At 37.6% G+C, this 27967-nt stretch overlaps 2 protein-coding genes across 4 annotated transcripts; both read right to left on the bottom strand.

Moving 5' to 3' along the window:
* Positions 1 to 1155: 1155 nt before the first annotated feature.
* LOC18435671 (uncharacterized) lies at positions 1156 to 2174 on the bottom strand. Its single transcript, XM_011625584.3, has one exon. It carries the CDS (start codon positions 1625 to 1627, stop codon positions 1424 to 1426), a length of 204 nt encoding a protein of 67 aa, XP_011623886.1. The 5' UTR covers positions 1628 to 2174; the 3' UTR covers positions 1156 to 1423.
* A 2773-nt stretch (positions 2175 to 4947) lies between these two features.
* Positions 4948 to 24785, bottom strand: LOC18435672 (Cation efflux family protein). Of its 3 annotated transcripts, XM_011625585.3 has the most exons (13): positions 24236 to 24785; positions 21805 to 21856; positions 13310 to 13442; positions 13084 to 13139; positions 12730 to 12844; positions 12508 to 12565; positions 12305 to 12423; positions 8034 to 8153; positions 6911 to 7012; positions 6749 to 6821; positions 6474 to 6541; positions 6118 to 6178; positions 4948 to 5869 (listed from the first exon to the last, which is right to left on the bottom strand). In XM_011625585.3, exons 1-13 carry the CDS (start codon positions 24591 to 24593, stop codon positions 5745 to 5747), a joined length of 1440 nt encoding a protein of 479 aa, XP_011623887.1. In that variant the 5' UTR covers positions 24594 to 24785; the 3' UTR covers positions 4948 to 5744. The 3 variants fall into 3 exon arrangements, with proteins under 3 accessions (XP_011623887.1, XP_088709248.1, XP_088709247.1); XM_088853122.1 differs by lacking the exons at positions 21805 to 21856; positions 24236 to 24785 and adding an exon at positions 13765 to 15702; XM_088853121.1 differs by lacking the exons at positions 4948 to 5869; positions 6118 to 6178; positions 6474 to 6541; positions 6749 to 6821; positions 6911 to 7012 and adding an exon at positions 7197 to 7526 and having other exon boundaries at positions 7950 to 8153.
* Positions 24786 to 27967: the final 3182 nt, after the last annotated feature.

Genomic DNA, 27967 nt, shown 5'->3' on the forward strand with positions numbered 1-27967 from the left:
ATTTCATGTGGTCATTGCATCTGAAAAAACTATTAACAGGTGATATGTTGAAGAAGCGTGGTAAAATACTGCCAAATAGAATATTTATATTTTGCATAGATGTGATGAGGAAACTATTGACCATCTATTTCTAAATTGTTGTTATGCTAAATCAGTTTGGCGTTGGTGTTTAGGATGGGTGGGATTACAAGTAGTAATTCCCACACAAGCTGAACATGAATATGCTCATTGTAAGATTGGAGGTGTTGGAAAGAAAGGAAAGTTTACTTAGAAAGTTGTTAAAGCTATAGTAGTATGAGAGCTATGGAAAGAACTGAAGAGAAGAGTTTTCGAAAATATTGGTAAGTCCAACATTGAATTAAATGAGAAAATGCAGATATCTGTGGCAGAATGGCTAGGTGGAGGGTAACCAGCCTGGATCTTAAGTATGATCTTCATAAACTTATGAAGGAAAAGACATTGAACAAAAAGAGCGTTGGATTAAATTAAACTTTGATGGTACTCGACGGGGAATCCAGGTTCTTCTGAAATAGGTGGTATTATTAGAGATTGCTTGGGTAATGTATTGCTGAAATGTTATGGGTATGTGGGCAAACTAACTGTGAATGAAGCATTGTTGAGAGCTTTGCCTCAAGGTATTAAGCTAGCAAAAATATTCAATAAGCCTATTATAGTGGAAGATGAATGTCATTAAATGGATGAACAAGGAAGAGATTATCCATGGTCTCTACATCAATTGGTTCGGGAGGCGTCTTGAACTTTCTGGAAATGGTAGTATCTTAGATACATGCGTATAGAGAGTGCAGTATGGAGGCGGATGGTCTCACAAAAGATGGAGTTGCTGCTAAAGGTTTCATTGCCGTATAGATTGCTGGTCTAAGTAGTTTTTTTTTTATGTAATTTTAGTTTTTTTTTCTTTTATTTTGTGGTTTGTTGTATGGGCCCGATTGGCATATGAATCTATGAAACTGTTACTTGATATGCAATAAATGGTCACTGTTTCTCAAAAAACCCATGTCAATAAATTTCAATTACATTATTTATTATTGTTTATGCCAAGAAGAACTAAAGAGAGAGAAGTCGATAGATTAATTCACATCTCAGAGTATTACATAAAAAAAATACGTTAAAAAACTGCATTAAAATAGAGAGAAATTTATGAGAGGGGTCACTCTTTCTCCTCTATCATAACCAAAAGATTAATATACATTTCATAGATTACATGAAAAAAATACATTAAAAACAGACAAACATACAAGAGGGATCAGTCTTTCTCCTCTCTCCACTTTCAACAAAATATATGAAAAACAAACCATGCCCCCAAAAAAAAAAAAAAATAAACAACTTTAAACCACTTAAAAAGAAATTACCATCTATAATTGACAACCCACACAACAAAAAAAAAAAAAAAAGAAGAAGAAGATTAGTAATTTGACACAAGCTTCCTACCACAAATGGTGCATAAAAACCTACGTTTCATATTGAAACTGAGGGGCAAAAAGCAAAATCTCCAAGAGCTCTCTACGTCAATGGTCTGAACTGCCCCCCCACAGTAAGGGCAATTCCCAGGGGCCGCATACCTGCCCACTACGCGCTCCTCCTCATCGCACACAAACACCAGGCACATCTCTCTTCTCCTCCCGAAATGAAATCTACTGAAATTTCGTTGGGTTTCGGAAGGCCAAGGGATGCTAAAACGAAATCAACCGATATTCCTGTGGACAAACGAAATTAACTGAAATTTTTTCGGAGGTTTAGGGGGCTGAGTTATACAAGGCCAGGGGGTGGATCTTCTTTGTTGGGTCCTTGGGTTATGGGCTTTTGAAACGAAATCAACTGAAATTTCGGTGGGTTTGGGGTTGTGATCTCCTTGCTTTCTTCTTCTCTTTGTTTGGATGATGGGCCTTGGGGCTTCCGAAACGAAATCAACTGAGATTTTCGGTGTTGGGGTCCTTTCTTCCTTCTCCTTCTCCTTCTCAGCGTTTTGGGTGATGGCCTCTTGGATTTCTAAAACGAAATCAGCTGAAATTTCGACGGGCTTGGGATCCTTGCTCTCTTCTTCTCAGCGTTTGGACTGTTGATTGGTGGGTCTTGGGCCTTAAATACAGAAGATAGCAGGTGGCGGTATCGTCTGAGAACCGCGTAGGTTGAATCCCCAGAAGTTTTCATGCTCCTGAGGGAGTGCACTGTCTATTTACTCCCTCCGGCAAAACCAGGACCCCAAATTTTGAGATGAAAAATTCAACCCATATGCTATATGCAAGAAAAGAATAAATTTCAAATTGTAATTCTATTTGACACTCAGATAAAACAATGCCCTGAATTTGAATAGAACGTGCCAAATTTATGTAGGGTGAAATCTAAGTGTTTAAATATTCAAAATTTAACTTTCTTTTGGTTCTTTTGGATATAACCTAGTATTCGGTGGTTTCGAAAAGTTTTAGATGAGATTTTTTTCTCGAGTCAATCTTTCGCCCGAGGGAGTAAATATACAGCGTATACTCTCACGGGAGCATAGAATACTTTGAAAACCAAAATTTCTACCCAAAAATAAAATGGAAAAGGTAATATATTTTTCAATGAAGAATGGAATATGGATTGTTGCATGCGTGAGCTTCCAGCTGTATTTTTGTTACAGGGGTGAGACTAGAAGATTCTAGCAGGTTTTCCGTGATTTTTCTATGGACATGGTGGGGCGATGCGTCAGCGGTGATTGTATTATCTAGAGGCTGGGGTTTTGGTGTGGCTGCGGTTCCACAATATTTAATAGACTAGTTGTGGATCACTGACGATCTAAAGATCCGAATTGGGGGTTACAAATTAGCATTCGAAATTGGTTGGCATCAAACCAGTTTTGTAGGGTGCAAACACGTTGGGTGGGGTTAAAAAAGTAAAGGTTTATATAAGGATGACGGTACCAATGCGCTAAATTTTTCAAGTCGTTCATCTCGACCTCAACATGTTTGACCATGAGAAAAAAATGGATTTCTATTGTTGGGAATAGTGCATCTTATAATGTATTTTTTAGATTGTCAAATTTTAAGATTTTCAAGTACTCATAAATCTGCTCGATCTATACTATTTTTTAAGCTTTAAACTTTATAATTAGAAATGAAAATAAATTTTCAAACCATCACAAAGTTTTTCATTATTGAAACAACATCTTTCGACGCTATTTGAAGGTGTACCTTACTTTGATTGTTTAGAGTATAAGGCTTATACAAACCACACCCAAAAGAAGACCATTTTTCTTCTCTACATAAAGCTCACAAACGTTCTTGTCACTTAAATTTCAAAATGAGTGGTTATGAGAGTGTCATTGAATAGATACAAACTTCCAAATAAAATTTTTAGATTTTGTGACTCACCCCAAGCCATCCAATTTGATGTTTACTGAGTGAGAATGATTGTCACCTTTATATACAAAAGATAAATTGTCTCTTCATAGACAATCTTATATAAAAATATTATGAAATAAATGGTTTTATTTAGCAAATGGGTTCGTATCGTATCACTAATGTAGACCAATCCGGTTAGGCAATTCAATGATCCAACGTAGACATATGAGATAGACGATCTACCCTACTAATCCGTATTTTCAAAGATTAGTGTAGATAATTGACGTAGCAGTCGATAGAATACATTATAAGATGGACCAAGATATGTTTCAAGACAGTTTTAACACCCAAAAAATAAAAGTAGGGCAAAAACAAAAAAATGGGTCACATGTCTGACCATATTAAGGGTTTGAATTTTAATTTTCTTTTCATGTTGAGACTATTTTAGGATTGCTCTTTAATTTTTTGAGATCCAAAACTGTTTAGGTTGAAATGGCTGCTTTATAGGTAATTTTGCCAAAATGTATATTTCAGCAAAATTGTGAGATTGGATAAATTACTGATATGAAGGTCTTTGCACCCAAATTGTATTTTTTTTCTTGGCGAGATTGGAGTTGTTTTTATATGCAGCAGCCCCACAAGATATCGCCACTCCAAAATCAACATATACTGGTAGGCACTCGCTTTTTCTTTTTTTTGTTCTCAAAAAAAAAGAAAAGGACTTCATCATGTGAGTTTACCCAAAACCTTTTTTTTTCTTTCAAAAGTAAGACCTACAAAATTTTCAAAACACTCATTTATGGTAATTGTTTTTTTGGTAATTCAATAGGGATGACAAGTCCCAATCTGTTTTTTAAAATAATTAAATAGTTTTTTAAGTTGTCAATGAGATTTATAGGCGCATCGTCAAGATATAGGGTGTGCTACTACGACGACCTTGTACAATGTCTTCTCGGTATTGAAAGTTGAATGCCACTCTGTTCTGTGTATCTTGTGCCCCAACAGACTTGTTGGGATTTCAACACGGACTTCTGTCACGTTTTACATCTCACTAAATATAACAAAATCCACCCCAAAAGAACTTTTCACAATATAAAAAATTCTTTCTTCACTCAATTCCATCTATTTGTAAAGAAAGGATACCTCTACCTTAATTACAACTAAAAAAAACCCAAAAATACTCTCCCCCAACCTCAACGTTTTCTTATCACTTCGAATCCCATAAATTTAGGAAGCCCCTTCCCATCTCTACGCACTTCCAAATCTCTTCTTATTTGTCATTTCTTAATGCTTATCAACCCATAATCTCAAACTCTACAAAATAAAAAATACATCCTGCATATAAAAACTAAAATAAATATCCTAACTCCACTAGAAAATTTCCTATTCTAACCCTTAAATCTCTACAAAGAATACATAACAAAAATAATAATAAACCTAACATCTAAAATAAAATAATAATAATAATAATAATAAATAATAATTAAAAACTCGAAAAAAAAAAAAAAAAAAAAGTCACAATCACTTCTAACCTACAACTTATAGTGTATCACAAGCTTTTGAGAAAGTTTCTTTGAACTTTCTAATCAACAACACCGTCAACATCGCATTTTCACATCCAACAACTATAACTATGACCTAGTATTTAAGATATAATGGTCTCATTGTACATTTCCCAAAACTATAAAACCAAAAGAGGCCTTCTTTATCTCAATCTTTAAACCAATTTCAATGGTTCCATAATGGAAAAAAAATTACTCAAAATCTTTTAAGGTCTGCCTCCCTGGGAAGAGAACTTTAAGCATTTTCTCTATCAAACTCAGGTATAGATACTCAACAATGAGGATAAGGCAAAGCAAGGAATAAAGAAAAGTAACCCCCATCTGTTCCTTCTTTTTGACATCCATCTAGAACAACTTGATGGTCCAAATTACTCACAAGAATAAGCAACTGATATTTTTATGCCTCGGACCTTTGCCCACCTTGGTAAATCACAGTATAAATGAATTTACAACAGGGGTAAATTAGTCTTTGCAGGTGCCCCACAAAATTGGTAAATAATTTGAGGAATTGGGGATAGTAGTGCAATTTTTGTCATCGCCTGAAACCTCAACGTATATCAACAGGCAATTCACGCAGCTGTTACACATTTTACCTTTGAGAGAGAGATCATGGGGATGGACCTTTGGATTATGGGCCTCAAATGTCAGACATGATAAATCCCGAGAGAGAGAGAGAGAGAGAGAGAGAGAGAGAGAGAGAGAGAAATCATGGGGATGGGCCTTTAGAATCATGGGCCTCAACATTGACATGATGAATGCCAGGATGCGCGAGAGCATGGAGATGGACCTTTGGGATCATGGGCCTCAATGCTGACATGGTGAATTCCATGATGAGAGAGAGAGATCATGGGGATGGACCTTTAGGATTATGGGCCTCAATGTCCACATGACGAATCCCAGGAACAATCTTTTGGATCTCCTTCTCCAACCTGTCTACTTCACTGCCAAGAGCTGTAACCACCTCCTCACCTGCCACCCCAAGAATACGTGACGTTAAAATGACATCAGCTACAATTTGTTCTCAAGGACGAATACGCCAAACTCCCAATGCTAACAGTAATGTTTGATTCAACTCTTCATTAAAATGGTAGTGTGCATGCATGGATTTCATGTTTGTACTACATTTAGAAGAGATCCATATTAGTGTTATAAACTCCTTTCCAATTTTAACTGCTCAAAAGGAAAACGAAAGAGAAACCAGGATCTGCATTTCATACCATAGTTTGCCATGGTCTTTAGAATAGCCGCATCATCTTTACCCATTGTAGCCTCTCTAAACTGTGCTCATGCACAACAAAAGAATATCAAAGGGGCATTTCAACACCCTATTAGTTTTTACACACTAAAAATGAAATTACAATTTACTCATTTAAATTCAAACACAGACCAAATAATACAATCTCATTCACACTGTTATGACAAGATGACTGCATGAAAACTTAATCTTGAAGAAGTAAATGACAAGAATTTAATACAAGAAATTAATATTTCTTTGCACCACTATCTTGTCATATGATTGGAATGTAATTATATTGGAAGAAAGGAAAGAAGGGTCAAGAGAAATTATATGAACCTGTCTAGCCCATTCTTCACGACCTGTTCTCTCCAGATAATTTTGCACCACCACAACCCCATTGAAGTCTATGACGTAACAAATAATACACATTAGTTTTACCAATGCTAGGCTAATTTTGTTAAATGCGATAGCAATACTTAAAAATATGACTGTAATTGATCAAATCTTCCGCATGTGGAGAGTGTCCTGGTGTTGTTGCATTTAAAATGGTGGTTAAAAGATATATATGATGAACAAATAAATAGACAGATAAATAGAGAGAGAGAGCGCACCTATCTCTGCCTTGAATCTAAAGAATCCTGGTCCAATCACCTCACTTTTGCAATCATATATAGCATCTACAACCTGCAAAGCAAATACACATAATATTTGTAGTTATATTACTGCACATTACATAAGCAATTAGTGGTAACATAACCAAAAGTTATCTTCACCGGATCAGATGAGAGAAACCGAAGCACCCGTTCCATGTCGTGATCATCAATAGCTCTGCCAATCAAAGCATGGCGATTCCTTTGAATGAGGAAAATGGCAACCTGTAATATATTAGGCATAAAAACCAGTAACTAAAATAGTTGGATAACACGAAATGATATTTGAGAAGGAAAACAAAAAGTTCATTGCAACACTAGTCCTTCCCCATTAAGGATACCTAATTGTACACACATTTTACTCTTCTGTTGTTCAAAGTTCAGTTGAGAGATCAGAATATTTGTACACACATTTTACTCTTCTGTTGTTCAAAGTTCAGTTGCGTTCATCCACTTGAACTACTTGGAAGACCCTATTATGTACATTAAGAGACAGATGTTCAAACGCCACAATATAAGGACTAACTCCTTAAGTTCAGCAGTATGTTTGCTTTGTTCCTTTTTACAGTTAATCAGAATTTAAGTAGTATATGCTTGCAACAAAGGGGTAATTCAAACTTATCAGCCCATTGATGATGCAGGCTTCTTAACAATTTAGGTGGCATTTATATATGCTTCATCCCATTAATGACAAGAAGACCTGCAGTGGGAAACCAAAGTGGTACTGAACTTCTGATATCTGTGAAATGGTGAAAGAGACAAGATTCATGGAAGCACCAAGGGCATTAGAAGCAAAGAAAGATACTAGTCTGTAGTAATCATGAATCAAAAATTGGGATGCTTGCTCAAAAGGCATTTTGAACAAAGCCAGAAAATGCTGTATTTCTCAAAAAAATAAAATACAGAAAACAAGAAAGACGTATAGAAAATGAAGAATGCAGGGTTCTGGCTTGAGGCCCACTTCAGGAAGTTTATTTAGGCTAGTGGACAGGTCAATAACTAGCATATTCAATGTTAACACAAACATTGGAGATAGTATTCGCTGAGAACACATGAAATGGGAACACAATAAAAGCTCACAAAATTCATTAACAAAATTCAGGTGTTTACGGGTTAAAAATATATAAAAGACCTGGAAATACATGTATTCAGAAAAAGATACACAGCAGTCTATCATCTTATGCTGATCTAGCCTCATCAAATGATCAACATAAGCACCTTGTGTGCAAAAAGGAATAAAGTGTACCATTCCAAGTAAGTGGCCCACAACAATAGAACCAATCGGATCATAAATTGCATTTCCTGTCCGGTTCACAGCCACCAAGGATGCAGCGGCAATAAGTAGCCCAGTAACAGCAGCACCATCCTGGGAAAGATAAGATAATTAATTAATTTACAAGTCTTTTTACATAGAGAGACAACAAAATTCAACAGAAATGATCCGCGAGGGAAAAGGTGCATAGAAAAAACAATTACGAGATGCATTAGTAGACCAATCAGTACAAACTTCAGTATATTGTACTCATTCCCCAAAATAAAATGAAAATCATGCACTTGTGAGATGACTGGTTCTTTTAATGTGCAGATAATGAGGAACAGGGGATTTTTTTGCAATTGCAGTTGACAATAGAAAATTGAGCGCATTGCCCCAAAATATTTTTTTTGAATAATTACTCACCGTCTCAAGTGTTTAAAGGCTTGATTGCCATCTCAACTATTTTAGCTTTTCTTAACATGCTAAAGTAGTAGAGCTAATGTGGCAGTGCTTAGCTTTACAAGGTCCAAATTAGTTTCTTAAAGAAAAAGTGTAACTCCAAAATCAATGCTATAAAAAAAAAATGTATATATCAACCCATACAACTCATAAATAATGAATGAAGTTAAAAGAAAACAGTACATTAAGGAAAAAACAAAGTTAAAAATAATTTAGAATAAATTACACATCACCACCTGACCACCATCAAATAGCGCAGAAAACAAACCAATAAGCACAGATAATTACATGCCTCAAAATGTAGCACACTCCACACCATCACATCCCTCCTCCCCAAAGCAAACATATTCCATAGTTATCATCAATAGAAAAAGTAAGTGCATTCTATAGTTGTCACACACCCCCACCCCCAAAAAAGAAAAAATCCACAGATGTCAACTTCCCTTAAACAAAAATGTCCACAAATTGTCTTCCACCAGCCCACCTTTGGTTGCCACACTGCACCATCTCAATCCAAGCTCCATCCTTGGCAAACTAAAGTCTTCACATTCATCATCATTCAAGCCTTATCCCATCTTTTACACAAATCTTGTTCTGCCATTACACTCTATCGATTGCCATATCCTCAATTAAACCATAAATCACCATATATCTTCTCTCTTCTTCCATCCATGTCCTTTTAGGCCTTCCCCTTGCCCTATTAGAGCCTTCCACTTGAACCAAATCACCCTTCCTAGCTGGTATTGCTCTAGGTTTATGTTGCACATGGCCAGCCCACTTAAGTCTACTTTCCCTCATTTTATCACCTTTTAGAGCCATCCCTAAGCTCCCTAGGATATATTCATTTTGAGTAATATCCTTTCTTGTCTTGCCACTCATCCATCTCAATATCCTCATCTCAGCTACACGCATTCTATGGATATGTTGTTTCTTGGCCGCCCAACATTCCGTCCCATAAAACGTGGTTGGTCTTACAGTAGCCCTATAAAACTCTCCCTTCAGTTTCATTGATAATAAGGCGATCACATAAAACTTCAGAAGCACATCTCTACTTCGTTCACCCCGCTCTGCTTCTATGTATCACATCTTCCTCAATCTCTTTATTCTCATGAATTATCAACCTCAAATATCGAAAATAATCTCTTTTAGGTACTTCTTGGCCATCAATCTTAACTGCCGCTCCATTTCTACTCCTATTAGTACCAAACTTGCAGTGCATATATTTTGCCTTTGTCTGTCTACTTTTAAAATCTTTAGATTCCAAAGCATCCCTCCAAAGTTCTAATTTTGTGTTAACAGTATCTCTAGTCTCATTACTTAAAACTATGTCATCCACGGATGACATATGCCACATTACCTCATCCTATAGATGCCTAGTTAACTCATCCAAAATAAAGAGATATCGGCTCAACGCTAACCCCTGATGTAAGCCTACAGTCACCGAAAACTCGCTTGTCTCTCCACTAGTTGCCCACACACTAGTCAGTGCCCCCTCAAACATATCTCTCACCATGTCGATGTATCCTCTAGGGACTCCTTTCTTTTCCAATACCCATCAAATTAACTCTTTGCGAATCTTATTGCAGGTTTTCTCTAAATTAATAAAGACCATGTGGAAGTCTTTTCTCTTTCCCTAGAACTTCTCAATCAATTGCCTAAGTAGGAAAATATCTTCAATTGTTGATTTCCCTAGCACAAAACCGAACTGATTTTCTGATACACTTGTTTCATGTCTTAGTCGTTGCTTAATTATACTCTCCCTCAGCTTCATAGTATGACTTATAAGTTTGATCCCTCGACAGTTCTACAATTCTATATGCTCCATTGTTCTCGTAAATAGGTACTACAATACTCTTCCTTCATTCATGTAGCCTTTTCTTTGTTCTCACCATATTGTTAAATAGCTTTGTCAATCAGAATATGTCAATTTCTCCCATGCACTTCCAGACCTCTTTTAGGATACCATCTAGTCCTAAATCCTTAGCTACCTTCATCTTTCTCAAAGCTTTTTTCACTTGAGATATCATAATCCCGTGGATCTATCTATCCTTCAACCTCATATTTATCAAAGGCTCCTCCTAACATTGTGCTCCTATAGTGTTTGTCATTCAAAAAAAATTTGCAATAAATTCTCCACCTTTCGTTGACCTCTTCATCCTTCACCAAGACCTTTTGATAATGCATTTAACATGATCTATAGCTCCACACTTCCTCTCTCTCATTTTTGCTACTTGGAAGGCATCTTTTTCACCTTCAATTGTTGTATAGAGCCTTCCTTACTATTTTATTGGCGTTTGTCTTAGCATTTTTATACTATTCTAAGTGTTGAACATTTCTATTCAATTGCCAAGCCCTATAACATGGACGTTTTTTGCTAATAACCTTTTGAAGCTCATCACTCCACCACCAAGTTTCCTTAATTGAATGTTTTCTTCCTCTAGATTCTCTTAACTTCCTTTGCTACTTTCGTAATACTATCAGCTATCTCATTCCATAGAACATTAGCTTTGCCCTTAGAATTCTATTTTCCTTCTTTTATCAATTTATTCCTAAATAAGCATGGGTGGTAAACCTATTAACTTCACTCCTCTTCCATCTCTTCATGCAAACATCCATAACCACAAGCCTATGTTGCGTAGTCAAACTCTCTCCTGGGATAACCTTACAGTCTGGTCGATCTACCTTCTTAACTAGAAAGATGTCCATATGGCTTTTATACGATCCACTTTTATAAGTTATTAAACGTTAATCTCACTTTTTAAAGTAGGTGTTTGTTATTGTTAGGTCGTAAGCCGTAGCAAAATCAAAAATAGCATCACCCATCTCATTTCTTTCCCCAAATCCATATCCTCCATGTACCTCTTCATATCCTCTACTATCTTTTCCTACATGACCAAAACTAAAGTCTTCACATGGTTCCAAATAATGCATTATCTTAGCATATAAGATCTAAGTGCCAATTATTATCTAGGGGCAAATAAATATGAAATATAAATTATCAACATATCTTTAACACAACAAAATATTGTCTAGGTATCAATACAAAAGTAGGTATCAATACAAAAAATAAAACATACATTTTTCCAAGAGTACAACAATACAGCATGATAGTGAAAGGTTTATATACATGGCCTTAGCTCTGGAATCAATGTGGTTCTGCTCCAAGTTGAGTTGGAAGAAGTCTTCTACAACTCCCCCAATCTTTCAAAAAACAAAACAAATAAATAAATTGCAAGATTCAGCTGCCTTACAACACTTCAGTAGTGCCGAGGGAAGTCGACTCGAGCAGAGTGTTAAAACATTGAAGGTAATGCTCCTCAATACTCACTTTTACAAACTCAACGCACATGCAATTGCAAACATAAACCCAGTTTTTATTTTATTTTTGGTTGGGTGAAGAATGCAACCCAAGTCATGGACAAATTTAGCTTCAAGGGTTTCCTGTTTCTCACCAAATGCTTTTTGAAGAAGGTTTTTTTGAAAATGTTAACCTTGCATTAAGGAGAAGAGATTACAGAGTACCAAAAATAGCTGCCCAAGAAATGGGAGCGCTATACAGAGTACCTTCTGAATAATGTTCAGAACTAGATAAGCTACAAGTCTAGACTCTCGACAAATATATCAACTGAAAGGAGTTGTACTCCTGGTCCTGGACCATGATCATTGGATTTCCGCAATGCAGATGATCCTCAGAAAAGATCCATAATGGAGAAAATATATATATAAAAAAAAAGAAGTAAATATATTCCTAGTACATAAATATATTCCTAGTGCATAATTTCAAGGAAAAAATATGTAGTCACCTCTGTCATGACTGCCACTGATGTTGGATCATGACCGCGCCAGACATAGTCACGGATTTTCATACCTTCAGCAGCTGCACCTTTCTTGACAGCATTTATTGCTACCACAAGTGAAGCACCTAGATGCCCCAAAATAGAAAATGAGTTTTTTTCTTTCTACAGATTGGAAAGAGAAATGATTTACACACCAGGATATAGTATACCTTCTATAATGAATGAACCACCAATCACAAGAGCCGCATAAAAAATATGTTGAGGAGGCTGTTCAATTAGAAATTTAGAATACAAGTATAGACCAGTGGTTATTGGATTGAATAAAAGAAAAAAGATACCCACGACCTATGCAGTAAATCTGTCAAGGAATTATGTTCAAGGACAAAAGCCTAGTCAAATGTTACATGCTCAAAAGAAAATCATAAAGTTACCTGTGCATTCCACAAATTTTGAAATCCATGAACAATGGTTGCGCCAGAACCAAGGCAGAATATACCAACAGCAGAAATCAATGACCACACAAATCTTTCCTTTGAATATCCATAGCTGCAAAAAGATGCGATGGATAACGAGTACACATACCAGAACCAGAAAAGTTAAGTATCTAACGAAGGCAATGAACATAGAAAAAACAACATTTTTTATTATTAAGGAAATAGAAAATTGCAGTGTCTCTGAACATCAAATAATTACATTTGTTCTTTCAACATAGCACGATATCTACAGAATGATGATATATATTCAGTAAGGCACAAACATAAAAGGCATGTGGATCAGAAACTCACGGGTGCAGAGCATCTGGAGCACGCCGCGAGCTATTAAGGCCATAAGCAAGAAGGGCCTACAAGTATGAAAACGACCATATGACTCTTATATCCTCCAACAAAATTTAAAAAGAATTACAATCAACTTACGTTACACATGAAATTATGGCTTTATCAAAATATTCGACGAAAGAACCAGAATATAGAATAGGAAATCATAAGCTTCAGTTGGAAAGCATTTCCATACCTGATTTGCAAAATCTGCAAGAGAATGTATAACTTCAGCCAACATAACATGGCTTGATGTCTCCAACCATACCCCAAATTTTAAAGAAAACACAAGAAAGTTGCACCAGAGTGCAGTAGTAACTGCTTGTTGGCTGGAGATGTCATTCAGAATATGCTAGATAGTCAGTAAGACACAAAAGGGAAATCTAGAGAACCTGTAGAAATACCCAGAATGACAACCACTAATAAAGCATAAAATATTGTAGTAAGCATCCACAACTAGTGAAAAAAATAATAATTCATCAAACATAACATAGCACAACGAACTAAGAAAATATCCCAGCATTGCGACAATCTTGCTCCAAGAAACAACACTTTTTCATCATTCCTTATTCAATTAAGGAACAACACGTCTGCTGTTAATTATGCAAAGCAAAAGTTTGAGAGTGCTTTGTATAATGACCAAAGACTTACTACCATCTGCTTCGCTCATGATGCAAAGCCCACATGTGTGATTTGATGTGTGCATAGCTTCCGAATTGCGACATGTCAAACCAATGGCAGCCAAGTCATGTGAAGGACCTCAATAACATAGGCTTCTTGCTGTTGCAAAGCCCAAAGCGAGTGTCCATAGCTTTAATAACAAGGCCTTTATTCCAGGGTGTTGAAAAGGCAGGCAGGAGGTTAATAGAGCTAATCCTTACAGAGTATTAGAAGCATTTAAAGCTCGGTTCTTGCAGTCATTCATGCAGGAGATGGCACATTCTGATCCTTGTATTTGATGTGGCTCATCTTGAGCTCATGCATTCTTTGGACGTCAGTCAAAAAATAAAGGACCAGGAGTATTAAGGAAGGAGAGGAATCGACAAGTGGTTTACGCTTCCCTTTGCTTTGGAGAGGAGGAATGCGCAAGCGGTTCTCATCAAAGGAAAAGTTGAAAATCTTCGCCAGGCCCTGAACTGCTGTAGCTTCCTCCAGGACCCATACTTCCAGCAAGCGAATGATCCTTCTAGTACTTGCCTGAAGCACTTCCTGCACCAGGTCATCATTATGGCCTCATTCCTTGAGCCCGAATTCGAAACAGCTGAAACAAGTCACTGCTGACATCAATAGCTCACAAGAGATCCAATCATGCTACAAATATAGCATTCCATTCTATGACCAAGAACCACTTCCAGATGCACAATTCCACTGAATCCTCCTTAATGCTATTTGCAACAATTGAACTAGTGGGTGCTAATCTTTTCAACCAAACAACCCTATCTTTCACCATGAGGCAGCTTCACTTTCTGTACAAGCGAACTATTAGTTTTCACTGCATTTAAAGGGCTTTAGGTTAACTTGATTGAAGGGAGTTAGTCTCCCCTCGCTCCCTCCCTCCATCCATCCATTGCTATGGCAAAAATGTCTTGCATGCGGAAAAATGTCTGGCATGAGTGTGTGCCTGTAACTTCAGTCTATTACAGTTATCGAATCCAGTCACAAAATGCATTATGCAGAATCAATGCAGCCCTTTGCTGCATTGTATTGGCCATGCATAGACGGGTTTACATAATCCAGACACCTAGGGGGCGCATAGGTACTCGCATATGTGAGAACCTACGCGGCCACATCGTGATGCCCTGCTCGTGGGAGAAAATAGCCCACAACCAGGGCTACTTTTATCATTTCCCCTTGTGGAAGGGAAGAAAAAGTTTTGGGGTGAACCCTAAACCCTCAACCCCACCAAAAATAATAATAATAATAATAATGAAATCTTTTCACTTCTAAGAGGATTGAACTTTAAATATTTTAAGTTCAAAAATATTTTTCGGTTTCGATTCTGTGACCAAAACTTAAAAGGATTTCTCCAGCAAGTTTCCAAATTGATTTGAGTCTGATTTTGAGCGCCTAATATCAACTCTTGAGGAGACCAAAACAAGAACTTGAAATTAACTTGGGATTTCGTCATCCTTGCCAAGTGCTTAGTATTTGGCCATACATTACTTTTTAGACATGTCTTTGTGGTGTATGAAGTTTGGAGAAGCGTTTCATGGGGAATATTCACTACCTTTCTAGTTTTTTTTTTTTTTTTTTTATTTTGAAAACTGTTAACAGTGTATTACTATGTCAGTAATCATTACAGAAGTGGGAGAGACAGAGAGCACCTACTAAGGGTAGCTCTCAGCAAAAAATACATCAGTCAGTCATGTTGCTTATAGGTCCCGCCCACATACAATGATTTTCAATGGTTTTTCAAAAAAAAATAAGATTAAGGCTGAGGAGTGCCCGCGTCGAGGGAGGCTATGTAGTGCAGCGATGGTCCTGAACAAAAAAGGAGTGGGACCTGGCCTGTTCTTCCACTTGGAATCTAGCTCCCTCCTTTGCCATGAGATCTGCGAGCTCGTTGAACGTCCTCCATGTATGCTTCCAGGAGACATTCATATCCCTGCAAATGTGAGTAATTTCATCAAAAATTGTAGTTAGTTGCCATGGGGGAGAGGTCACCCCACTTGCACATGAAAGAGTGTTTTGAGAGTCTCCTTCCACAATCAGGTGTGTACCCAAAGATGGATCGAACTTTTTGAGACCCAATAAGAGAGCCATAGCTTGTGCATACTGGGAATCATTGCTGCCAAGATACTCATAATAGGTAAGGAGGATGTTTCGCTGGTGGTCTCTAAAGACGCCCCCAACACCTGTGGGGCTTGGATTCCCTAGGGCGCAACCATCAAAATTCAGCTTGATGCTGCCTTTTGGTGGTGGTTGCCAATTGTTAGCTCTTGAAACTCTTGGTGACCTGTGGTTGAGGATGGTTTTCCATTGGCAAAGGAAAAAGTTCCTTGGTATTCCCGAGAAGACCTTGTGATTAGCGGTCCAAAAGGAGACCAGCGAAACTACCCTGTGGAACAAAGTTGGTAGGTGGATCTTAAGTTCATTAAAACTTATGTTATTCCTTTCTACCCATATTGTCCATATGTATTGGCCACAGTAGCCTTCCTTAAAGTTCTTCCAGCCAATGGCCAGTGTGACTCCAATTCGTTAGATAGCAGGGCGCCGACCATGGGGGGTGTGATCCAATGAATACCAAAGAGTTGCAACACTTGGCTCCATAGCTTGTGAGTAAAGTCGCAATGAATAAAGAGGTGTGGGTTGGATTCCTCTTCACAAAGGCCCATAACACATCTATTAGGGATCGAGATCCCTCGTTTTTGTATGGGGTCCACTGTGAGTGCTCTTTGGAACAAGCAATCCAATTGAAGGTTTGAATCTTAGGTGGGGCGATGGTTGAACAAACTTTTGCCAAAACTGAGGTGGGATTGAGAGGATAAGTGGGGGGTTGAGTGAGACTCTTATAAAAAGAGGCTACCGCGAAGAGACCTAAGGGGGAAAGAGTCCAAACTATTTTGTCTCTCCTATGTGTTGGAATAAAGAGTGAGAATAGAGCATTCGAGAGTAGTTGGAATTGATTGGATTCCTCTTCTGTGAGGTTTCTTCGAAATGATGGGTTCTAGACTCTTCGGCCTCCTAAAAGTAACATTTCCTCGGCAATGGAGGAGTTTTTGTTAGAGGCAAAAGAAAACAAGGTTGGGAAGGCATGACACAGCGGAGAGTTTCCTAACCATAAATCTAACCAAAAACTCACCCTATCTCCTTCTCTAGGGTGATATCTTATGGATCTTCTAAAATGTGAAAGAGAAGTGGCAAAGGATTTCCAAGATCAGGACGCTATGTGCCTCTGGATCCTTTCTAGCACCCAAGTTCCTTCCAGGATCCTGTATTTACACCGTAAAACTTGTGCCCAAAGAGAGTCTGGCTGAGCGGCAAGGCGCCAGCACCATTTGCCTAGAAGTGCCGTATTGTGTTTCTAAGGACCCGAATCCCTAAACCCCCCTGCTTTCTTGGTAGATAGATATTTTCCCATGCTACTAGGTGAAATTTGGTCTTTTCTGCCTGTCCTGACCACAGGAAATTATGCATAAGCTGTTCTATGCAATTAGCCACCTGAGCAAGCATCTGGTAAAGGGCCATGAAGTAGACCGGGGTATTTGCCAAGGTAGCTTTGATCAAGGTAACTCTCCCTAGCATAGAGAGATATCTACCTTTCCACCCCGCCAGACGTCTCTCTACCTTGTAAAGGATCTGAGATCAATGCCTCTTTTTTGGTTTCCCCAACCCCATAGGGAGACCCAGGTATGTAGTGGGTAGGTCCTCCACTTTGCACTCCCAGTTTGGGATGATTGTTCTTACTTCTGCATTTGTCATAGCAACTCCCATCATTTTGAATTTCTCCATGTTAACTTTGAACCCTGTTGCTCTCTGAAAGCATAAGAGGAAGAGTTTGAGAGTGATGACTTCATTACGTGAGGCGTCAAGGAATATCAGGGTGTCATCTGCGTATTGCAGGTGAGACACCGTTGGGCCCTGCGTACTACTTTTGAAGCCAGATTGAGAGAGGCAGGAAATGGATCGGCTGAATACTTCCGTTGCAATGTCAAAACGGAAAGGGGATAGGGGATCCCCTTGTCGGAGTCCCCTCGAGGCTGGGAAGAAGCCTTTCGGGGTTCCATTGATGATGATAGAAAAATGGGGGTGAGAGTAATAGCCTCTCATCCACCTCTTCCATCGCTCCCTGAACCCCATTCTAGCCATGGACTCTTCCAAAATAGACCAGTCTACGTGGTCATAAGCTTTCTCCCAATCTATTTTGAAGGTTAGGCCTAGTTTCTTGGCCAAGTGCCTCGAGTGGATACACTCATGAGCCACCAAGGCCCCATCTAGAATCTGCCTATCTTGGATAAAGGCAGATTGAGAAGAAGAAATCACTGAGGGGAGGACTTGTTGAAGTCCAAAGGCGAGGACCATAGCCAGTATTTTGTATGAAGAGTTCAGTAGGCTAATCGGGCGGAAATCCTTGATTTCGTCTGCCCCTTCAACTTTGGGAACAAGGGCTAGGAAAGTGGCATTGATTGCTTTGTAGATTATACCCTTGTGGAAGAACTCCTTTAAGAAACCGATAAAATCAACATGGATAGTATTCCAAAATTTTTTGAAAGGTGCAATCGAAAAGCCATCTGGTCCGGGAGCTTTGTCTTTGGCTAGGGCATTACTTGCTTGTTTCTTCAATGAAGGGTTGCTCTAGCCAAATTGCCCTAGCCAAATTGCCCGATCAACAGGGAGAACCAAGAAATCCAGATCAGCCATTCTTGGATGCGAGCCAGCAGGAGCAGTGTATAGAGTCTGGAAGAACTCTATAATGGCCTGCTCAATTTCATCAGGTTGGACCAATAAGCTATTATTAATTTTGAGCATCGAAATAATATTGTCTCTTCTGCGACAATTAGCTATTCGATGGAAGAAGGTTGTGTTTTGGTCACCCACTTTCAGCCACTTATCCTTGATCTTTGGAACCAATAAATCTCTTCTTTTTTTAGAGTGGAAAGGTATTCCAATTTTGACTGAGTTCTGAGATTTAATTCTGTGGTGTCCAGAGACTCGGATTCTTCAAGACGATCTAATCCTTGGATGGTATCCAAGGGGGTGGATTTGATTTGGGAGTAGTTACCGGGTATAGATTTACTCCAGGTTTTGAGAGAGGCTTTGAGGAGCTGAATTTTTGTTCGAAGTCTATAGCCTGCTCTACCCTTGACCTGGGATGAGAAGGAATTCCACCAGGTTGGTATAAGGGTACTGAGGGACTCCTTTTGGAGCCAAGCTAATTCAAACCTGAAAGGTTTAGGCCCTCTTCTTATTGTAGTGGTATCAAGAATAATAGGATAGTGGTCAGAAATGGGCTTGGGTAGGGCCGAGGCAAAGGAGCGCGGGAATTGTTCCTCCCAGTTCAGGGATAAAAGAAATCGATCTAGTTTGGAAGGGGAGGGTTCGGGGGCATGGTTGGACCACGTATATCGACTTCCTTGAAGAGGAATATGGAGGAGTTCATTCCGACTAATGAAGTATGCAAAGTCCCTCATGCCCTGAGAGATGGAGGTAGAGGCGTTCCGCTCATAGGACCATCTGGTAACATTGAAGTCTCCCCCCAGACACAAAAAAAGTTGGGGTAGAGCTGCAACGTGGTCCAATTCAGACCGGAATCTGTGTCTAAGAGCTGCAGAATTTTCAGGGGATAACATCAGGGATACTAGATAGAAGAGTTGTCACAGAAAATTCCCCTATGTGGGAGGAAATGAGAGAATGGTCCGAAGGATTCCAAACCACCCAGATGCCTCCTGGAGCCCCATTTGCCGGTACTGAGACCCACTGGGAAGGCTTTCTACCCCAAAATTGGTGAATGAGCTGAAGAGTGGGCTCAAGTTGTTTGAGAGTACAAGGGCTAGGACAACGGGAGAGTGTTTGAGAGTTAAATCCTTGTCGCAGTCCCCTAACATTCCACGTAACAATCTTCATGGGTTAGGGGAGGGAGAGGTGGAGGGGGCCATCCTGGCTGACCTCCTAGGACGAGAGATGAGGGAAGCAGATGGGGAGCCTACTATCGGCTGTCCCTAAAAGGAGACGGAGGAGAATAAGCTAAGTAATTCTGTTTGTCCTTTGAACCTCACCTTCATCCTACTTTGAGCGTCTGCAGTAAGAAACTTGTGAGCCGGTCCTTCGAGGCCGTCATGATGGAACCCCATGATTTTGTACATCTCCTTCATTTTTTCATTGATTCAACTTTCTAGTTTTTGTTTGTAGTACCATATTAGAATTGCTTGCTTAGTTGCTTAGTACTTTTTTATTTTTTATTCAACTTGTTGTATAGATTAGGTCATGTCGTCTTAAATGCTAATTATATATATGTGCATGTGCCCGTGTGGAGTAGTAACCACTAAAGAGTAGAGTTGCAAAGGGGTCCGGATTGGGCTGTCCCCATCCCAGTAGGGTATGGGCCTGAACCACACCTGGATCCAAACCTGACCCGCTAGGTCTAAAGCCCAAACACTTATAATAATAAATAAATATAAGATATATGTGTGTGTGTACATAATGACCTGACCATCGTTCGACCCGACCCATTTTGCAGCCCTACTAAGGGGACATATCTATGTTACTTTATCAGTGGTTGAGATAGCACATATATTAGAGACATACTAAATTAAAATCCCTACGATTATATAAATCCCAAATTTGTCGTATTCTTTATATTTTTCATAAAATGTTTGAGTACATTTATAAAAAAGTTTAATACTTTTATAATTATTTTTCTGCATAGCAACTGATGCGCTCAATGGTCAACAAACCACATAGCACATCTAGCCCCTAGTGCCTCCAGATCCCACCCAGCATTCAACAATCTGTCCAAGTATGTTAATCCATGTTCATAGTAGTAAAGGAATTATGGTATCCTATCCAAGTTAGGATTTGCTTTTGCTCATTGCTCTTAACAGTTGTTTAAACTTGGCAAGCCCAACTTCAACTCGCCCAAGTCAGTCAAAACCAGCACCATGCCAGATGATCTAGATTCGGATGATTCGAATCTTCACTGAGTTTGTCCCGACTCTATCTGAGTCTTTAAAAGATCCAGCAAATATTAAACAAATATATGGTTTTTTAAGACGGCACTCTCCAAGCTGACTTGGGACTCGCCCAGGTCACTCAGACCATTTTGTGAAATAATTCAAATCCATTTTGTGAAATAATTTGAGGACCACCTATGGCTTTATTTGAGATGCCAAGTTCTTCATCAACCGGCCTGAATGCCTCACAGGGTTATCCTGGGGCAAAGTGAAACACCTCTACCAAGGAGATATAAGAATCAATATCATGAGACCAAGACAAAATGAAAGTAATTCCCAATTTAGGCCTTTCCTTTTTTATCGCAAACCGTAGAAATAAACCAGCAGGGTAGGTGCAAAACTAAGAGTTTTAAATCATTAGGCAAAGAACAGCAAAGTAGTCTTTATTTATATACTAATAAAGACGATTATGGTGTTGAACTTGAGCTGCTCAACAGCCCCATGAATTCACGACAACAGCCAGGAAATATTTTTACAAATAAAATAAACAGTGATATAGGATGGTGGAACAGAATGTGGTATCCATCTGTAAAGCTTTCATATCTTAGCATAATTTAATGGTGCTAACATCCATCCGATACAACTTGCAGTTTGTTTGTTAAACTTTTTTAAATATACTATGATTAGAAGATATTCTTGTCACCTACTCAATTCAATCTTTGCATTGGAATACATGGGATCAATCGATACGTAAATCGCCACAGGGATGTGGATCCTAGGAAAATACCGTATTCATTACAACTATCCCTTACATAATTTAAACGAGTAAATACTTCTTAAGTTCTCCGGTATAACACACATATTTAGCATTGACCTCTAACTCATAATAACACTCCACAAATAAAATCAGGGTATCCAAATTGTACAGTGCCATGAACCTCCTGTTCCTCATGAGAACATCACAGATTGTCACATGGAAGGATCATTGACCTCTAAACAACAGGATTCTGAAAGTAATAAGTGACTGATTGATGTATAACATGCAGTAGTTAAGAAACTTGGGAGATGATAACGGAAGTACCTTGGATCGTGAGAGTCCGCTTTTCTCAAATGCTTGAGCCATGAGGAATAAACTGCATTTAAAGCATAACATTACGTTCAGACTTTTCCACCAGCTACAAATGACAACCAAATGAAACTGAATTTTTGATGAAGAGTGATAATCTATATATAATACAGAACATGAATGCCAAGAAAAACTAGGCCAAACACACATCATGGCATAGAATCGAATGCCAGTAAAAACTAGGCCTAACACATATCATAGCATAATGTTCCATAGCCCCTAATCCTAACTACATCCATTCCATTATAATACTATCAGCCACCTCATGTCCTTCCATGGGTACATAAATTACAATGTAGATACTTGTCAAAATGTCATTTATTCCTACAAAAATTAATTCCATAATGCAATTAATGCAATCAACCCTAATAATCCCAGGCTTGCAATTTACATAGTCAGTGCACCATTTCTAGGCTTGCACAAACTTCCGATGAAGTGGTGGGTTCAATTCTAAGAGACCAATGTAGCTTCCCATGTTAAATTTGAGTCAAATCATCATATTGATGCGAATTGTGCTTTCATTGAAATTGAGACTAGTTTATTATATCCTACACCCACCACTTTGCTTACACACATAGAAAAATACTGAAAACAAAATCAAATAATCCCAGGCTCACAAATTACTTATTCAGTGCACCATTCCCAGAGCTGCACAAGCTTCCAATTGAGTAATGGCTCCAACGTACATAAAGTTGGAGCCAAGTGATGTAAATTTCGCTTGAGACAGTAAGGCTAATTTATTATAGAGAAAGTATAGAATGAGACCATTTACCTTTAATACAAGGTGGTCACATTACTTCTGACCCTTGGATGTGAAATTGGGTGGCTGCAATTAGTTTATTGACCAAGCTCAAACTTCAAAATAAATTTTCTCGGACTTTGTGACACATCCAAGCTATCAAATTTCACATCAAATGGTTGTAAGGAATCATGACCACCTTGTATCAAAGGTAAACAGTATCAATGTATACAATCCCTTTATTATATATTTATATCACAGATTTCCTTCACCATCAGCATCATCATCATCATCACCATCCTCAGGGCCTCTTCCCAACTATTTGGGATCGGCTACACGAACTTGGTCCGCCCTTCTGTTCTATCAAGGGCCATGCCCTCAGAGCCTTTTCCCCACTATATGTGATATGTTTCCTTCAATAAGAATTTTATTCTATCATATACCCACAATTTGCTTGCGAAATTAAGAAAATTTTGAAATAAAAATATGGAGAATTATATGAGATGATTGTTATTAGAAAGCAATAGTAAATATTAGATCTGCCCCTTATGTTTTCTTATATCTCTAAGCCTCCCCATCTCTCTCTACCTATCCCCTTCTTTCTTACTTCTCCCTCCCGTCTTCCTCTCTTCTATTCTCCTTCTCACACTCATCTCCAACCTTTTCCTAGACAGCCACTGCACCCTCTTTACCTTTTGCCCCTATCCCTATTCTCACCTCCCTCCCTTCCCTCTATTCCTCTCCTCAATCCCCATATCACTTCTACCTACCCGTCTCTCCCCTCTTCTTCCTCTTTCTCTTCTCTCTCCCCCCCTCCCCCCTCTTATTCTAGGTATACCTCGGTCTAGCAAGCTACTGCATCCATGGATAGCAGAGTTTCTCTATTCTCGCATTCTCTCGTCTTTCCTCCCCCTCCTCTTCTCTCTTCTCCCCTCCCGTTGGTACCACGATCTGCTGCTCTCAAGACAGAAGCATCCCCACAGCTCGCCCAGCAGCATCCCCTCAGCTCGCCCAACAGCAACCCCTCAGCACGCCCACCAACAGAATCTCCATCTCCATCTCAGTCACAGCTCGCCCAGCAGCAACCCCTCAGCACGCCCACCAACAGAATCTCCATCTCCCTCTCAATCACTCATTCCAAAGAGTAGTGTATTTTTTCCTATTTCTTTTAGGTTTTCTTTTTAGATTACCTATTTTGGGTCTTCTATTTTTGCAAAATTCTCCTCTTCGCTGGTGTGCATCTCCCACTCCCTTCTCTCTCTTCTTTGCTCTATCTTCCCCACAACAGTCATTGGTGTAGTCTGAGCACTCAAGTTGTGAGATGCCATCCGTAGCTTACTCATATTGTAATTTTTACCATATATACAAAAGTTAACACATTTTAAAAAAAATAAGTAAATGTTGATCACAGTGCATGTATAACAATAACCTCTGGATAAATCATGATAAATAAAATCTCTAAATTAACAACAAGGAGAGCAATTTAACAAGTTTCAACAAAAAAAATCCTGATAAAATATAATACCAACATGCATAAATGCATAAAAATAAATAAATACACAACGATATGTCTATACAAAAGCAAATGAATAAACAACCATCAAAATGAAAATATAGAGACAAATAAACATGTAAACGTGGACTTACATCGGAAGGAATGATGAGAACAAGAATCAAATGGTCCAGCAACCACTGGAGATGTTCTTTTAGATCCGACATTTAAGAAAGCAAACCCAAAAGATCGACATGGATGAATAGAAAACTTATAATGGTAAACAAAATCCTTTGAATGAGATATATGAACAAATGCATCACGGCTTTGAAGGCGCGACCTTCTTTTAGAAGGTAACCCTTGAATTCCCCTGTCTACGGAGGCCAATGAATCAAAGGGAGAACCGTATAGACTAGAACCAGAGGAAGAAATCGGAGCTCGAACTGCATCGTATAAATGCCGAACCAGTCGAGCTGTTTTCAATAACTGATAACCCCGCCTACCCCTCTGCATACTCAGGTTTTCTCCAAAAACCACTCCATTAAATTTACGCTGAATTTCTAGAGAGAGTAATGGAAAGGAATGTAGGAGTACAACCTCTCTCCTGCAACCCCTCGAAATGCTAGGGAGAGCCGGTGATCAGAGCTTCGTCTCTGTGAAATTAGGGTTTTTTGAGAGATGGAGAGCGCGGGGCTTTCCAGAGATAGAAAGATGGAGACGTTCATTTTTTTTTAGAGAAAGAAAGTGGAAGTCGTACAGGGAGATCGGAATCTCCACGGTTGGTTGAAGAGCATATCCCCGGCCGCTAGTGCGCGGCAAAATATGATTATAATTTTTTAACCCTCCATAAAGCTGATCTAGGGCAAATTTGCAAGCCAGAAGATTCTGTGATCCCGCGGGAGTAGTTGTGCTTCCAATTACAAACTACTACAAAATTTGCGACAACAATGATCTCGGCTAGTGCATTTGACTTGTGTGCTCCTTGGACCTACTCAATGTTTTATTTTTTAAGACATTTCGTATTTGTACTCCCGGATACTTTTTTTTTTATATATTATACATAACATAAAAGTTGAGGTCCTATACAATCAAATTAAGGCGCACATCAAAATTTCATTAGAACAGGTTGTTTTGATTCTAAAAAAATGTGAAATTTCGATATCTTAACCTCAAGAACTATGAATATGAGAAAAAATAAATTTAAAGCCTTGAAAATAGTACATATTGTAATGTATTATCTAGAATATCAATTTTAAAAATTTTCAATTGTGCACAGATCTACTGGATCTATATTATTTTAAAACTTTAAATTTTATAATTAGAGATGAAAAAAAAAAATTAAACCACTATAAAGATTTATGATGCTGAAACAACACCTTTCGACACAAATTGAAGGTGTGCCCTACTTGATTGTTTAGGGCCTCAGCTTTATACAAACTACACCCTATACAAAATTAATTACCGGTAAAGGTAAACTTTTTAAGATACAAATGTGTTTATTAAACTATGAGCTATTCTGAATGTATTTTGCTTACTCCCTCCGCTATTTAAGAGCTTACTTTTCTTTAGAATTTTGATATAGAAACACCAAATTATTATTTTCAACATGTGTGAGAAGATATAGGAGATGCCCACATATATTTGTTATACAAATTTGTCTACCCCATATTTTTACGATAATGTGTATTTTTTAGAGCAATTTTTAGGACATGGATCGTCTTGATTTTAGTGAACTGAATTTGAATCTGCATCACCCTATTAAGCTCATATAGTGCAACTGTATCGAGTAATATGACAACACGTTCTTCCAACATATTATGATCAAAATAACATGTCTTATTGTGAAATATTAAGCATCCTTGTCCATACACAATAAATTTAAGCAAATATTATCATGGTAATCAATACATACGTAACAAAAGGGACATCAGTTAAATAGTAAATGTTGTCCATACACAATAAATTTAAGCAAATATTCTCATGGTAATCAATACATATGTAACAAAAGGGACATCAGTTAAATAGTAAATGTGGATTGAGTCCCTCAGCATCAAGCAGAAACATCAATATCATACACAAACATAATGTTTTTTGTATATGCGACATAATATATCGCGCAGACTGGTTTAACGGATCCATAACGACAGTCCAATATGCACCCAAAAATTAAAGGAAAATTATACAATGAGACCATTTATGTTTGGTATAAAGTGACTACAATTAATCTTGACAATTGGGCGTGAAATTGAATGAATGCATTTATTCTATTGAGCAAGCTCAAACTTCAAAATAAAATTTATCAAAGCTTGTAGCACACTCAAGCTATCAGATTGGTTATAAGAAATCGTGACGTCGTTGTATCAAAAGTAAATAGTTTCATCGTATACAATCCTAAAAATAAAAAATATCTATATAACTCATACGAGCAATGATCTAATGCAATGGTTGTATCGTAGTATAATGCAACGACACTTCTAAAAAACCATGTTTGTAGTATTTATATGACCCTAAATTTTATACACACACTCTCTTCATCTCAATAATCAATCCCTCAAAAAAAAATAGTTCAATTTAAACCCTAGATGTGGTCAAAATGAGTCATCTCAAAAAATGAATCTAGACCATTCATTTTGTGAATTTCAAGATCTTAGCGTTTATAAACTCAAAATCATTTTTTTATTTTTTAACATTGTTCATCTAATGATAATAAAACCATCCAATAAAATTAGAAGTGAAAAAATCCTTCTAAAGCCCATGTAACAATCCTAAACTTTTGCAAAAATAAAAAAATAAAAAAATAAAAAAAAATAAACTTTTAATACGTGATGATTCGTTTGAACATGATGGTCCTTAGGGACCATCTCTACTTTTCAAAACTTTTCGTTTAAAAGCTTTGTTGCTTCTTTACGCTTGCCACGTTCACTAAAGGACGTGGGCTTTAGTCGTTTAAAGTGTAAGCAAACGCTCACACCTGTAACGTAATAAAAGAATAAAATAATATATTAGTAGAATTTAAATTCAGAGAGATGAGGACTCCTACCTTAGAAAACTTATGAGATTTTTCTCTCTGGTCAAAATACAGTGAACTCCTCTCTCTAGCCGAATTTTTATCGGGATATTCTTCTCAAGTATTTGTGGGTAAGTGACATCGTCTTCCTGAAAAATAGTCTATTTCTAATAAATAATGATATTTTCGTCTAGGATCTTTATTTTATCAGTTTTATGTGAAAGTGACTTCATTGTCTCGAAAAATAATTCATTCTTTTTAAAAATAAAATGAAATAATTATTTCTGCTTATTATCATGAATTTTAGGCGCGATAAATTTTATGCGCACGTGACCTCATTATCTTGAAAAATAATCTTTTTGATAAAAATTGTGATATTTTATCTATGTTATAAATTTTGAATGCTGTAAATTAGAAAAATAAATTTATTTATTTTTCTTGTTTATTGTTAGAAATAAATGTGATATTTCTGCTTTTAGTAAAATTGTGATATTTCTTTCTACTGTTTTGAATATTTAGACATTGTAAAATTCATGTGCAAATGACTGCCTTATTATTTTAAAAAATTGACATTTTTGCAATTGATTATAGTATTGTTGTGAAATGTTTATTTGTGGATTGATATCCCATAAATTGTGATAATTCCGTATTCTTGAATTTTTATAAGAGTTTTTCTATACATATTAAATTGGCAATTATGCTAGAATTCCTTTACAAACTGCTACCTTTCTAAATTTGAGCCCAAAATATTTGATTGGTTATTTTTGAAATGTTATATAGAGTGATTGTTATTAATGGTTTAAGTGAAATTCATATTAATGATTTTAGTGATATGTTGAGTACATGATATTACTGCTCTCGAATGTTTAAAGAGATTTAG

This window comes from Amborella trichopoda, chromosome 12 (assembly GCF_054954075.1).
Source record: "Amborella trichopoda isolate Santa Cruz 75 chromosome 12, AtrichopodaSantaCruz75HAP2 v2.0, whole genome shotgun sequence".
NCBI classification, from domain to species: Eukaryota; Viridiplantae; Streptophyta; class Magnoliopsida; order Amborellales; family Amborellaceae; genus Amborella; species Amborella trichopoda.

Bases quoted from the DNA above. Each gene is read 5' to 3' on its own strand.
- LOC18435671 (XM_011625584.3), bottom strand. From the start codon at position 1,627: ATGTGCCTGGTGTTTGTGTGCGATGAGGAGGAGCGCGTAGTGGGCAGG.
- LOC18435672 (XM_011625585.3), bottom strand. From the start codon at position 24,593: ATGCAGAGGGGTAGGCGGGGTTATCAGTTATTGAAAACAGCTCGACTG. The intron at 12,424-12,507 runs GTATACTATATC...TGGGGCATCTAG, and splicing joins TGGTTCATTCATTATAGAAG to GTGCTTCACTTGTGGTAGCA. The intron at 6,179-6,473 runs GTTCATATAATT...GCATGAGCACAG, and splicing joins GTGAAGAATGGGCTAGACAG to TTTAGAGAGGCTACAATGGG.